Source organism: Papio anubis, chromosome 1 (genome assembly GCF_008728515.1).
Source record: "Papio anubis isolate 15944 chromosome 1, Panubis1.0, whole genome shotgun sequence".
Taxonomy (NCBI): domain Eukaryota; kingdom Metazoa; phylum Chordata; class Mammalia; order Primates; family Cercopithecidae; genus Papio; species Papio anubis.
In genome coordinates, this window is record NC_044976.1 from 200,093,988 (window position 1) to 200,105,866 (window position 11,879).

Consider the following 11,879-nt stretch of genomic DNA (forward strand, 5'->3'; position numbering starts at 1 on the left):
CGCTCTGTCGCCCAGGCTGGAGTGTAGTGGCGCGATCTAGGCTCACTGCAAGCTCCGCCTCCTAGGTTCACGCCATTCTCCTGCCTCAGCCTCCCGAGTAGCTGGGACTGCAGGCGCCCGCCACCACGGCCGGCTAATTCTTTCTTGTATTTTTTTTTAGTAGAGACGGGGTTTCACCGTGTTAGCCAGGATGGTCTTGATCTCCTGACCTCGTGATCCATCCGTCTTGGCCTCCCAAAGTGCTGGGATTACAGGCATGAGCCACCGCGCCCGGCCTCCAGTGCTCTCTTATCCCACTTTTCCATCTGTCACTTGTTCCTTCTGTACCTCTCAACTGCAGCAGGAAAAGACTAGCCTTTTGTGAGCTTCACTGGACAATTAGAGAGTTCCTTTCTTTCCATGGGGCAGACAGGACAGCTATGGGAAACCAGCCAGCTAAAATGGTCCAGGATAGCCTTGGTGTCTTCAGTGCTCAGCTGTGTTGGGTAGGGCTGCAGCTTTTTGTGTCAAGCTGTTCTTTTTACTCTTTAGACAGTTGCCTTTAGCTCAGTCTCTGAACCGCTTTTTAAAAGCACATTATGTACTATAAAAAATAATTTCATATCAGTTGGATAAATTGATACTGAGCATGCATCAGAATTCATTACTAGTAAGGCAATTAGCAGGTGACAAAAGAGCATGCTAGTAAAGACAGGTATGAAATTGGAAGAGTTATACAGTTAGAAAACAATGCCTGCCGAAGCAGCTAGCTTAAAAAAACTATATAACACGTTAGCCTTTCACAAAGTCATAAAAACATGTCCATATCCATTATTAGAACAGAGGTCTGTGACAGGATGAGCTGAGGTGCCAGGTGAGCCAGCTGTCATCAGGAAAAAAAGAACGCACATCTAGGAAGCACTGGTATAGACACTGAGCATTAGTACCCAAAGGGCAAGTACCATGGACGTGGGAGAGGGTCAGCAGATTAGAAGAGCACCAAGCAGCGAGTTCTAGTTTTAACTGGCTGCTTCCCGTGATTTTTCTCAAGCTGCCAACACAGGTACAGAATGCAGCTTTCTTACCCTGGGGACGTTTACCTACCTGTGATGGTGTTAAGATAGATGGGTTGGAGGAACCAAAGTTTTATGGCCTTGAAGTGAATAGAGGATCATAAGCAGGTGCTACTCACCTGACAACTTCTTGATGGAGACTTAACTGGCAGTTTGTTTAATTTGAGAAACATGGGGAAGGTTATGATTCAGACCAGCTGCAAATAACAGAGAACCCTTATATAACAGTGGCTTAGTCACGATTTCTTGTTCAGTTAAAAAAAAAAAAAAAAGGCTGGGAGAATAGGCATTTCGAGGCTGGACTTACCAGCGAGTGACAGAGAAAGTTCCTGTTACTTAGGAAAAACAGAGGATGGCTAGGGAAAGGCATCTGTCAGAGTCATAAACACTAATTTGTGTTCTTGTTTTCATCTCAGATTTAGAGAAATAGCAGGATCCTTAGAAGCAACACTTACAGATGTCCTGGAAGATGCCCCAGGTAACTCCCCCAAAGTGATAAGTGGCATGGTATCCTAAATGAGTTCATTCAGTTCACCACGTCAGCTAGATCATAATACTCTGAGCCTACTTTCACTGGTTTGTTTTTGTTTTTGTTGTTTGTTTGTTTGTTTTATCATGCCTTAAGTTGGACCTTAAAATCACTTAGTTTGACTGTTTTTTTTTGTTTTTTTTTTTTTTTGAGATGGAGTCTCTCTCTGTTTTGCAGGCTGGAGTGCAATGGCATGATCTTGGCTCACTGCAGCCCCCGCCTCCCAGGTTCAAGCGATTCTCCTGGCTTAGCCTCCCAAGTAGCTGGGATTACAGGCATACACCACCACGCCTGGCTAACTTTTTTATTTTCAGTAGTGGCAGGGTTTCACCATGTTGGCCAGGCTGGTCTTGAACTCTGACCTCAAGTGATTCATCCACCATGGCCTCCCAAAGTGCTGGGATTACAGGCATGAGCCACCATGCCCAGCCCTTCTTTTTTTAATAAGGTAAAAATAAACCAAATAGTTTTGGTACATAGAGTTCTTGCTTTATAAAGATGAAAAAGGAATAAGAATATAGGAAACAGACCTCATTTTCATTCCTGAATATAACTTGTCCAGGGGATATGGCCCCTTGGTGTGCTTATGTCATCAGCTGGTTTTTTTAGCAAAGGGGCTGTGATCTGCCTTCCTCCCAGGCTGAGGACTGGTCTGCATGGTAGAGGGTCAGGGTGCTCCTGCCTCTCACTGACAATGACTCACAGCTGAAGCATGCATCCTGGGCCTCCTGGGCCCTGGCTGCCTATGCTGGGCTGCTGGGCAGGTAACAGCTGTAGATATGTGGACTTACCAGTACATGTTTGCATACTCTGACAGCCTCATTAATTTTTGTATCATATATTTATTCCTAGTGACCACTGAAATACTGTGTGCTTATATCTAGGTTCCTCGACTTAAATTTCCACTCTCTTTTATGCAGCTAAGTCTCCTATCATTTTGAATCAGTTTTAGCTTCAGAATTTGTTTTCATCGGTCTTTGCCAAAAATGGTCATATGTAGTTAACTTCTTCTAAAAGAATAAGAAGTATGTTGAGATAGAGGAAGACTCTTGTGAAACAGGACAAATTTGAAACTGAAGTTTAAACCTCTGCAAGTGATTGCCACTCCAGCCCGTGTTTGTTGATTTGGTATAAAGTACCTATTAAACATTATTTCTGAATGCTATATATGTTTGATGTTTATCCAGACACCTGGGAGATAGTGTCATGTAAAACTGTGCGTGGCATGAAGGATGTGGTAGGGAACATGGATTGTGGCCACTCCTCATCCCTGTGCCTCCAACAGCTTTGCTGACCACATGGTTTTCTTCAGAAGGCCACTTTCTTTACCTTTGAATCATACATCAAAAGTCTCACATTAGATTATAGCCTAAAATTGTCTGAAATTCCTTAAATGTGTGTTGTTGTTGTTTTTTCTCTAGCTGAAAGTCCATATTGCCTTCTGGCTTCTCATAGAACTTGGAACAGCCTCAGGAGGTGTTGGTCAGATGAGATGTTCTTGCCATTGCTGGTGCATCGCCTGTGGAGATTCACTCTGCAGATTTTGGCACGATACTCTGTGTTTGTCAGTGAGGTAATAAGGGCTGGCCGTGGAGCTCATCCATAGTCAATACTGATAAGAATTAAAGATGTTAGGCTAACTCCTTAAGATTTTTGTAAATGCCATGAGAGGTGAATTCAGAGGACCACAGTAGTCTGACTTCCCAGGATGATCTGCAGCTCTGCTTCTGTGTTTCACTTTTACTCCTGCAAGCATTGCATTTAGGGGTGTCTATTACCACAAACTTGTTTTGTTGAAAAGCACCACTGTGGCAAGTCCATGTTTTCCCTTCTCAAAACCAGATTCTTTGAACTGCCTCCAAATTTAAAAAAAAAAAAAAGATGTTCATTTTAATTTCAAGGTGATTATGAAAATGATTAGAAATAAAAATATGTGCATTTTAATACTTAATATTTGGAAGGTTACAAAACAATATTGTCATCAACATAAAAAGGTATTAAAATTATCTTTTCTTTTTTGAATATCCTTTTCCCTTTTCAAATAATCAAATATATTAAATATCCACATGCCCTTGGTGACTTATTAATACTCTACAAAAAGCCAGAAATTCTTGATCCACAAGAGCGTTGGTACAGTCCAGTGCTCAGCACCAGCCCCGTGGGTTCTTGCTAGGACCTCGGATAGCAGTGCTGCCCTTTCTCTGGGGGAAGCGTGAGTAACAGACTCTCAGGTAAACCAGTCATGGCAGTGTGAGGAGTATGCAAAGGAGATGTGTTCTAAAAAATAAAAAAGACAACATGGAGAAAACAGCACACTTTGAATAAAATCTTTGTTATTTGGAGTAGGAAAGGATCCCAGTCCTCCTCTTGCAGTGTATTTTAATGGAAAAAGTGTCAACTTTGGAGCCAGTGTCAAACTTTGGCTCTTCAACTTTTTAATTCTGTGTACCTAGAGGAATTAAGCTGAGTCTTCATCTGGAGAATGGGAAAACAGCTTCTATATGTGGTTGTTGTGAGGATTTATTTGGACTAAAGCTTCTGTCAGGTAATGGGAGTCTAGTGAAATCTAGTTTGTCTTTCCCTTTTGCCTTCCCTCTGCTCAGAAGGGTCTTAGTGGACCACCCTGGGCCATCAGCTGTTTCTGAAGACCGCTGTATGATTCACCTGACAGAGTTGGGTTAGGACGATTATTCATCATGCGTTCTTGCTAGCCAGGAATTCTCTGTTTATCTGTAATAGATCACTTTGCCCTGAATGTTCATTATCCCATTCTATCCCATTCTTTGCTTGATGCTAGCATACTTCTTTTTAATTTTTTTCCCCTATAAACAGTGTTACGCAAAGAACACTGTTTTTTTGTATTTGAAGGTTTGGATTTTGATATTTTATCCTTATTAATTATAATTACAAATATGGTATATTTGCCTAACATAATTGATTTTTTTTAAAACCTGTGATGTCCCCAAAATTAATTTTATTGTGGTTTGGGTGCTTTATTTTTCACATGGTATTTTTATCACCAGAAAGTAGATAAGTTCCAGAAGGTAAATGTACATGGGGGCGTAGTTGGTCCTTGTTTCTCTTAGTGCTTCACTCTTTCCTGTAAATACAATATGGTGTACTTTTATTAGTAAGTTTTTACTAAATGCTCTGTAGACAGCTAGCATTTAATGGTGAGTTATTGACGCACACATATATATAAATGCTCATGTATCTTGCTAGTGTAAAGGTAGTTAATCAGTGAAATCCTTTTTCAGCTTTCACTCAGGCCCATTTCTAATGAAAGTCCCAAGGAGATCAAGAAACCTTTGGTAACTGGTAGCAAAGAACCTTCCATCACCCAAGGAAACACTGAAGACCAAGGAAGTGGTCCTTCAGAAACAAAGCCTGTGGTTTCCATTTCCCGTACTCAGCTCGTGTATGTGGTTGCAGACCTGGACAAGCTTCAGGAGCAGGTAAGCCTGTGTCCCAGAAGAATTCCAGGTGCTTGGTTTAATGTTTTCACAGAAGGTAGCATGTGTAAAAGGCAAACACCATTGGGCCTTATGGGGCTTAAATTGTGGGGCCCATGGGTACCCCAAGAGAGAACCTCTCACCTCCCTTTCTAGGTGTCTCTCCAGCTTCCGCTGACAGATTATGTCCATATAGGGTTTCTAAGGGTGTGCACTTCTTCTGCGTGGAGTGCATTCTGTATTGTATTCACCTCCACCCTGCTTCCTTCTCAGTAGTGATGGGACAAGCTGGAGCAGCCATGCTTCCCCCCCGCCTTTTTTTTTTTCCATTAGCTCACCTTATTCTGCTCAGGCATGATCTTTAGTGGGCTGGATTTCAGTTACTTTACATTAATTTACCCCAGTATTTTCTGTTGATGTTTAATCTTCAGCTATACCTTGAAAGTGCTAAAATATTAAAACTTCTTCCTCTGTTTTCTCTGCATAGATCCATATGTTTTTGCTTGTAACGTTAACTCTGGGGTGAATGTAGTGGTTAAGTCCTCTGATACACAGTTCTGCTTTCCTCAACGTTAGATATTTTGTGGTGCTTGAATAAATACCGTTTTGAATTTTAAAATGTGTATGTTTTCAGTAAGAATATGGTCTTTACTGTGTCTATTTTCGTATTATGGAGAGCCGTAGAGTAGAAAATGTTTTTGCTTATTTTCTGCGCCTGTTAGTAGCCATTAAACCACGTGACTTCTCATGTTGTTGGAATCTTTTTATAGTAAAAGCATTAAAACTGTTTCTTTCTTTTGATGAAAATTACCGAAATTCCTGATTTTAGATTCACCATTCATTAGCAAATCCTAGCGTTTGTAGATGCAAATAGAATCGCCTCTTCCTTTGATTTATAAAAAGTAACTGAATATATAAAGTGCATATTTATTTCAGCTTCCAGAACTCTTGGAAATAATCAAGCCAAAACTTGAAATGATTGGCTTTAAGAATTTTTCTTCTATCACAGGTAAAAATGAATCTTGACTAAGCAAATCTTTGAATAAGAAATGATTTAAAATAAAATTTCAGAGACTGTAGGGTCTATTTAATTTAACATTTTCTTCTGTAGTTGTAAATCCTTGGTTGTTTCTCTATTCTGTTCTGTATTATAACTTCCCTAAATAAGATGTTTTGTTTAATTCATTTGATCTGATTTATTATAGTACACACTGTAAATGCTGTGACAGTATTTCAAATGAAGTTCACATCTGGGCCTGAGCATGATGATTAAATCCAGTCTTTAATCTCAACAGCAGCCCTGGAGGACTCCCAGAGCTCTTTGTCAGCCTGTGTGCCCTCCTTGAGTAGCAAGATCATCCAGGATTTAAGTGACTCTTGCTTCAGTTTCCTAAAAAGCGCACTGGAGGTTCCCAGGCTTTACCGAAGAACCAATAAGGTCAGCGCCATTCATGGGAGAGAATTCTGAGGTGGGGAAGTGTGTATTAGGAAAGCCAAAGAGGAAGGAAGGAAGCAGCGGATTCCCAGGGTAGCCTGAGACAGACTGAGCTCATCCCATTCTGAGAATGGTATTGATGAAGAGAGGGAGGTTCGGCAGGGGTGAGCAGGGGCTCTGGGCCACAAACTGAAATAGTTAGACCTTTCCCATCCTATCCTAAAAGTATTTAAGGATGTACTCAGTTTCCTTTTGGTCTTGCGGAAAAGTATGTTTTTCAGAAAAAGCATTTTAATAACATTTTAAAGTCCTATACATTTTTGTCTCCATATCTGGTATTCCACACTTTATATCTTGTTCCCTCTTTGTTGTTACTGGAAATATAGTTGGCCCCTGTGTCCCCAGGTTCTGCATCCACAGAGCCAACTGTGGATCGAAAATATTCAGGGAAAAGAAAAACTACAACAATAAAAAATAATATAGGCCAGATGTAGTGGCTCACACCAAAATCCCAGCACTTTGGGAAGCCGAGGCAGGAGAATTGCTTAAACCTAGGAGTGTGAGACCAGCCTGGGCAAAGTAGTGACATCCAGTCTCCACACATAAAAAAAGTTTTTATTAAAAAAAAAATACAAATGTTAGTACTCTAAAGATGATTTAGACTATACTGAAGGGTGTGCATAGGTTTTATGCAAATATGATGCCATTTTATATTTGCTCCTTATTGTCTGATTTGAAGCTGCCTCTCGGAAGTGGGAGAGAGAGAGACCTATTTTATGTTGCCAAATATGTTGTTTTTCTTCAGTAATCTACCAACTCTCCCTTTCTAGTCAATAGGTTGCTACAGTAATATATTTCCTGAGTGTCTGTGTTAGGGTCAGACCCTGTGCTAGACACTTTACATAGTCTTACTATCCTCCTACGAAGTGGGTGCTAGTATTGTCATTTGCAGATGAAGAAACCAGAGCTAAGAAAAGTTACATTCCTGAGCCTGGATCCTTGTTTCTCAAACGGTGGTCTGATGATCAGCAGCATTCACATCCTCTGGCGGGTGGGAGCTCACTAGAAAAGCACAGTCCCAGAACTCAACCCTTCCACCAACAGAATTAGAACCTGAGTTTTCTGCCCCCAACAGAATTAGAACCTGAGTTTTACGAGATTGCCAGGTGATTGATGTGGACATGAAGCTACGGGAAGCAGTGCCCTAGTTTCGATGCCCTGAGCCGTGGGTGGCTGTGCCAGCCAGCACCTGAACCCAGCCTGGCTCCAGACGTCACCTTCTTGTGCTGGCTCTTCTTATTCCCTCGTGTTCTCCAGGCAGCTCTCTGTGGACCCCAGTGTTACCTTTGGGAGGGATGGAAGTTGTTCATGTCTCAAAACTAGAACATTAATAGTATCCTTTTGGACTTGAGGTCTGGGTAACTTACTCTGTTTCTTTTCTGTTTCTTTCCTGTGCATCTTTATCTCCTACCAACATCATTCCAGGAGGTCCCAACCACAGCTTCCTCCTATGTGGACAGTGCTCTGAAGCCCTTATTCCAGCTTCAGAACGGACACAAGGATAAGCTCAAACAAGCAATAATTCAGCAGTGGCTAGAAGGCGCTCTCAGTGAAAGCACTCATAAGTAAGTAAATTAAAAGTAGACCTTGTGGGCCTTGCTTAGAAGAGTCTGCGGCAGAAACCCCCGAGGCCATCAAGCACTGCGTATGAATAAAGCAGTGAGACTGCCTAGCGCTTCTTCACTGGATTAGTCAGAGTGTGGTCCCGCAGTTTGCTACCTCCCTCCCCACACCCCCGTGGACGGCCCGTGGGCCGGCTTCCTCTGACTGGGCCGCAGCCTCACTGGCCATGTGCACAGTGCCCCTGCATCTCCTGGCCCTGCCTACGTTCCCTGCAGGTGCCATTCTCCGAGGTCCAGCCACATTCTTCTTGGAGGCCCTTTCTTTGCTCAGCCCTGTCAGTCCAGAGTGGCTCTAATCATAACAGATAATCAAAGAACTTAGGTTGGTAATCAAGGAAGAGAAAACATACATTTAAAAGTAATTACAGCTGACAAGGACTCGATTCCTAAAACCTCTAAAACACATGAATGTCTTTTTCTAATGAAATATTATTTTCCTAAATCAACAAGTATGCTATTCAATTTTGTTACTGATTTTGTTTAATAAATATTAATTTTGCAGTAGTATTTTATTAAGATTTAAGTGGCCATTTATGGGTTAATTTAGAACATAAAAATAATGTCTAATACAGTTTTTGTGGGCAAATGTGTTTCAAATGCCAAGTAACCAGCTTGTAGACAAAGCTTTGAAATATAACTTATTTATAATTTCAAAATTATATTGAGAGTATTTTAAAGACAATGAACTTTATTGAAAATTCTGAAATGCTTTTATACTCTAAAAGATGAACTGTTCCTAGAACTGATTGGAAATGAACTTGTTACTTGATCTGGGGCATGAGCTACAGATGTCCACCCTCGATTAAATTTTAAACAAAATCCATGCAAATACATACTTCTTAAATTCTGAGGGAATGCTGTGTTAGACACTTAAGACTATATATACACATATGTATCTGCATATATGTGTGTGTATATATATTAAAAAATGATTTTAAGAAAATTACATACCATGGCTGAATTTTCGTTGGAAACGAATTCGTATCTTAAAAATCTCTTTTTTTGGTCCACAAAGCCAGTCACTGTATTTGGTGTTACACACAAATGCCTCTTTTCACCAATAAACGTGTCTTCTGCTCAAGGTACTACGAAACCGTGTCAGATGTATTGAACTCTGTGAAGAAAATGGAAGAGAGCCTGAAAAGGCTGAAACAAGCCAGAAAAACCACTCCCACCAACCCCGTCGGTCCCAGTGGTGGCATGAGTGATGACGACAAAATCAGGCTGCAGTTGGCCCTGGATGTTGAGTACTTAGGAGAGCAGGTAACCCATCAGCCGCCAGCAGCTCCAGTGAGCCTGAAACCAAATTCTGAGAGCCGGGCAGTTACTTGGTGGCTCACGTGATCCCAGAGATGCTGTTGCAGTGGCTAGGGAATTGCTTCCCAAGTGTTAACGACTAGGAGTCGGGGCTCCCAAATTATTTTGCCTCTAGGCAGTATGAGAAGGAAAAGGTAGAAGAAAATGGAGAATTCCCGTTTTGAAGTCCAGTGGCGTGCTCTCTGGTGCTGTTGCCATCTGCTGGTTTCCCCAGTGCCCAGGCTCACAGAGCTCACTACAGTGGGACTTTTTGGTCGAGTGCCTGATACTTAATTGGTGCTAACCCCAGGCTTTTGAAATCCTTGCTGGTTTAGCTTAAAATAACTGAAAGCATTTACCCCTCTATGGTGCGTAGGAAATCCTCTGAGCACAACTCCTCTGCTTCCCTGGTTGGCTTTTGTAGGTTTCCTATAAAACACAAATTTTAGAATCATGGCATGTGGCTGAATGGTAATGTGGATATTATCACTTAAGATATGGATAACATGTAATGAATGAGGTGAAAATGAAATTTCATCATAAAATGAAATGTTGTGATACTGTGAGGATAGTTCATAAAACCTCTAGATGTTCAGAAACTGGCCTTCTAAACTGTTGAAGTGTCATCCCACACAGTAGTAGGTCCTCAAAGGAGGCCTTTCCAGAGGGAAAAAAATTGAAATTATAAAGTTTCCATAAGAGGACACTTGGTCTTGATTTGGAGAACTGAGACAATGTTAATAGAAAAAGCAAAAAATAAAAGCAGTCAAAACAAGACCCTTGATTTTCTAGCTTACTAAGGAATTTCTTTTACACGTCATGATCATCACTGAAAATTCAACTGTTTTCTGCTTTGAGATGAATTTAGAGATACATCCTGGTAAAAGTCAACTGCCATGTTGCTTTATTTGGAAAAAAAACCTAAAGACTTTTTACAAGCAAGAAAGTATATTATAGAAACGTGAAGAGCCAATGAGCAAAAGAAAGGGAAGGAAGGAAGGAGAGTGGGATAGGGAACTAAAAGGAAAGAGAAGGGAAAGAAAAGGTGCCTCCGCAGTCCTGGTCCCCAGAACAAACCACAGAATGCTGACAGACACTTGGTGTGTATCTTTCCGGATCTTTCTCTGCGTGTGTGTATGTGTATGGATGTATACGTGTATGTGTGTTGTTATTGTCGTTTTTAAACAAAAGTGGGAACATAGTGTGCCATGTCTCAGTGACCAAAATAATCCACGGTAGTTGCTGTGCCAAGCAAAGTGTTTTCAACTCATCTGATTCTAAAAGGTTTTTGGCAATATGTTAAGAAACTAAGAGCACAGGCCAGTACTTTTTTGAAAATTCTCTACTTAAAAAATAGTTCACTTTTTTATTTCCCTAGTGTGGATTTTCTTTTCTAGTGTTTTTTAGGCCCACAAAAGGGGCTCTTATTCTGTCTGATTTATTGGACTAAGATAAATTAACCTACTGGCTTCTTAGAATGGTAAGTGTTTGACCCCAAAAACCTCACATTTTACAAGAAGTAAACCCTTTGCTCTAGAGGAAAAAATATCCTACAAGTCTTCAGGGAACTGTCGTCTGGTTTAGTAGAGGATGAAGATTTTCTTTCTCCCCCCCCTCCACATTCAGCTTGAATTGCAGTAACATAATTCATTCTCATGGCCTTTGCAGATACAAAAGCTGGGACTGCAAGCAAGTGACATAAAAAGCTTCCCAGCTCTCGCAGAGCTTGTTGCTGCTGCCAAGGACCAGGCAACAGCAGAGCAGCCTTAAGCATCTTGGAAGATCTCGAGGTTAGATTCTTAAGCAAGAGAAGAGTTGGACTTCCAGGCTGAAGGGGAGAAAGTGACTCTGTTCTCTTAGCTACCGTCCATAGCGAAGAAGTGCTTCCAGCATCGCTCCAGCGACACGCCCATGCGTCTTCTCTCAGCGTATTTGGGTCTTCCTTTGCCCAAAAAGAACACAAAAGCCTTTTTCCATTGTATGGAAGATAGTTTTTAAGACATTTGAAACTTTCTACTATAGTTTACAGAACAAATTATTTTATTTTTATTGTAAATCTTAGTGTGGAAGAGCTGATTTCTAAAATATGATTAAAGTAAATATATACCTATGAATGTCAGGAGTTGTCTCCCTGAGCCTGCAGTTGGAAGTGACGACTGTAGTGGAGTGATGTCCTGTATAGAAACGCCCTTCTCTGAAATAAAGAGAACTCCTGGGCTTTCTAAAGAGGCTGCCGGAGGCCGTCCTCCACTCGCACTGTGTGTGGGAGCAGTGCTTCTGATCCTGCTGTCACCGCAGCCTCTGGCAGGGGCCGGCACCAGTAGGAAAGACCTCCTTCCTAAATAAAAGACGTGTCTCCCGGGAGTGTGTGCGCCTTTTCTTTGGGAATTCCGCACCAGGAAAGCACTCCTCATCACTCGTGCCTGTAATGAC

General features: G+C 41.4%; 1 protein-coding gene across 2 annotated transcripts in view; it reads left to right on the forward strand.

Annotated features, from left to right (window-relative positions):
• COG2 (component of oligomeric golgi complex 2) overlaps nucleotides 1–11,810 on the forward strand; it is a 51,557-nt gene extending 39,747 nt beyond the window's left edge. For both annotated transcript variants that reach the window (XM_003893782.3, XM_031659213.1), the window contains 8 exons: nucleotides 1,469–1,530; nucleotides 3,003–3,154; nucleotides 4,839–5,036; nucleotides 5,970–6,042; nucleotides 6,329–6,471; nucleotides 7,954–8,093; nucleotides 9,233–9,413; nucleotides 11,115–11,810. In XM_003893782.3, coding sequence (XP_003893831.2) covers nucleotides 1,469–1,530; nucleotides 3,003–3,154; nucleotides 4,839–5,036; nucleotides 5,970–6,042; nucleotides 6,329–6,471; nucleotides 7,954–8,093; nucleotides 9,233–9,413; nucleotides 11,115–11,216 — 1,051 coding nt within the window. In that variant the 3' untranslated portion in view covers nucleotides 11,217–11,810. The remainder of the gene's footprint in view (nucleotides 1–1,468; nucleotides 1,531–3,002; nucleotides 3,155–4,838; nucleotides 5,037–5,969; nucleotides 6,043–6,328; nucleotides 6,472–7,953; nucleotides 8,094–9,232; nucleotides 9,414–11,114) is intronic.
• Nucleotides 11,811–11,879: the final 69 nt, after the last annotated feature.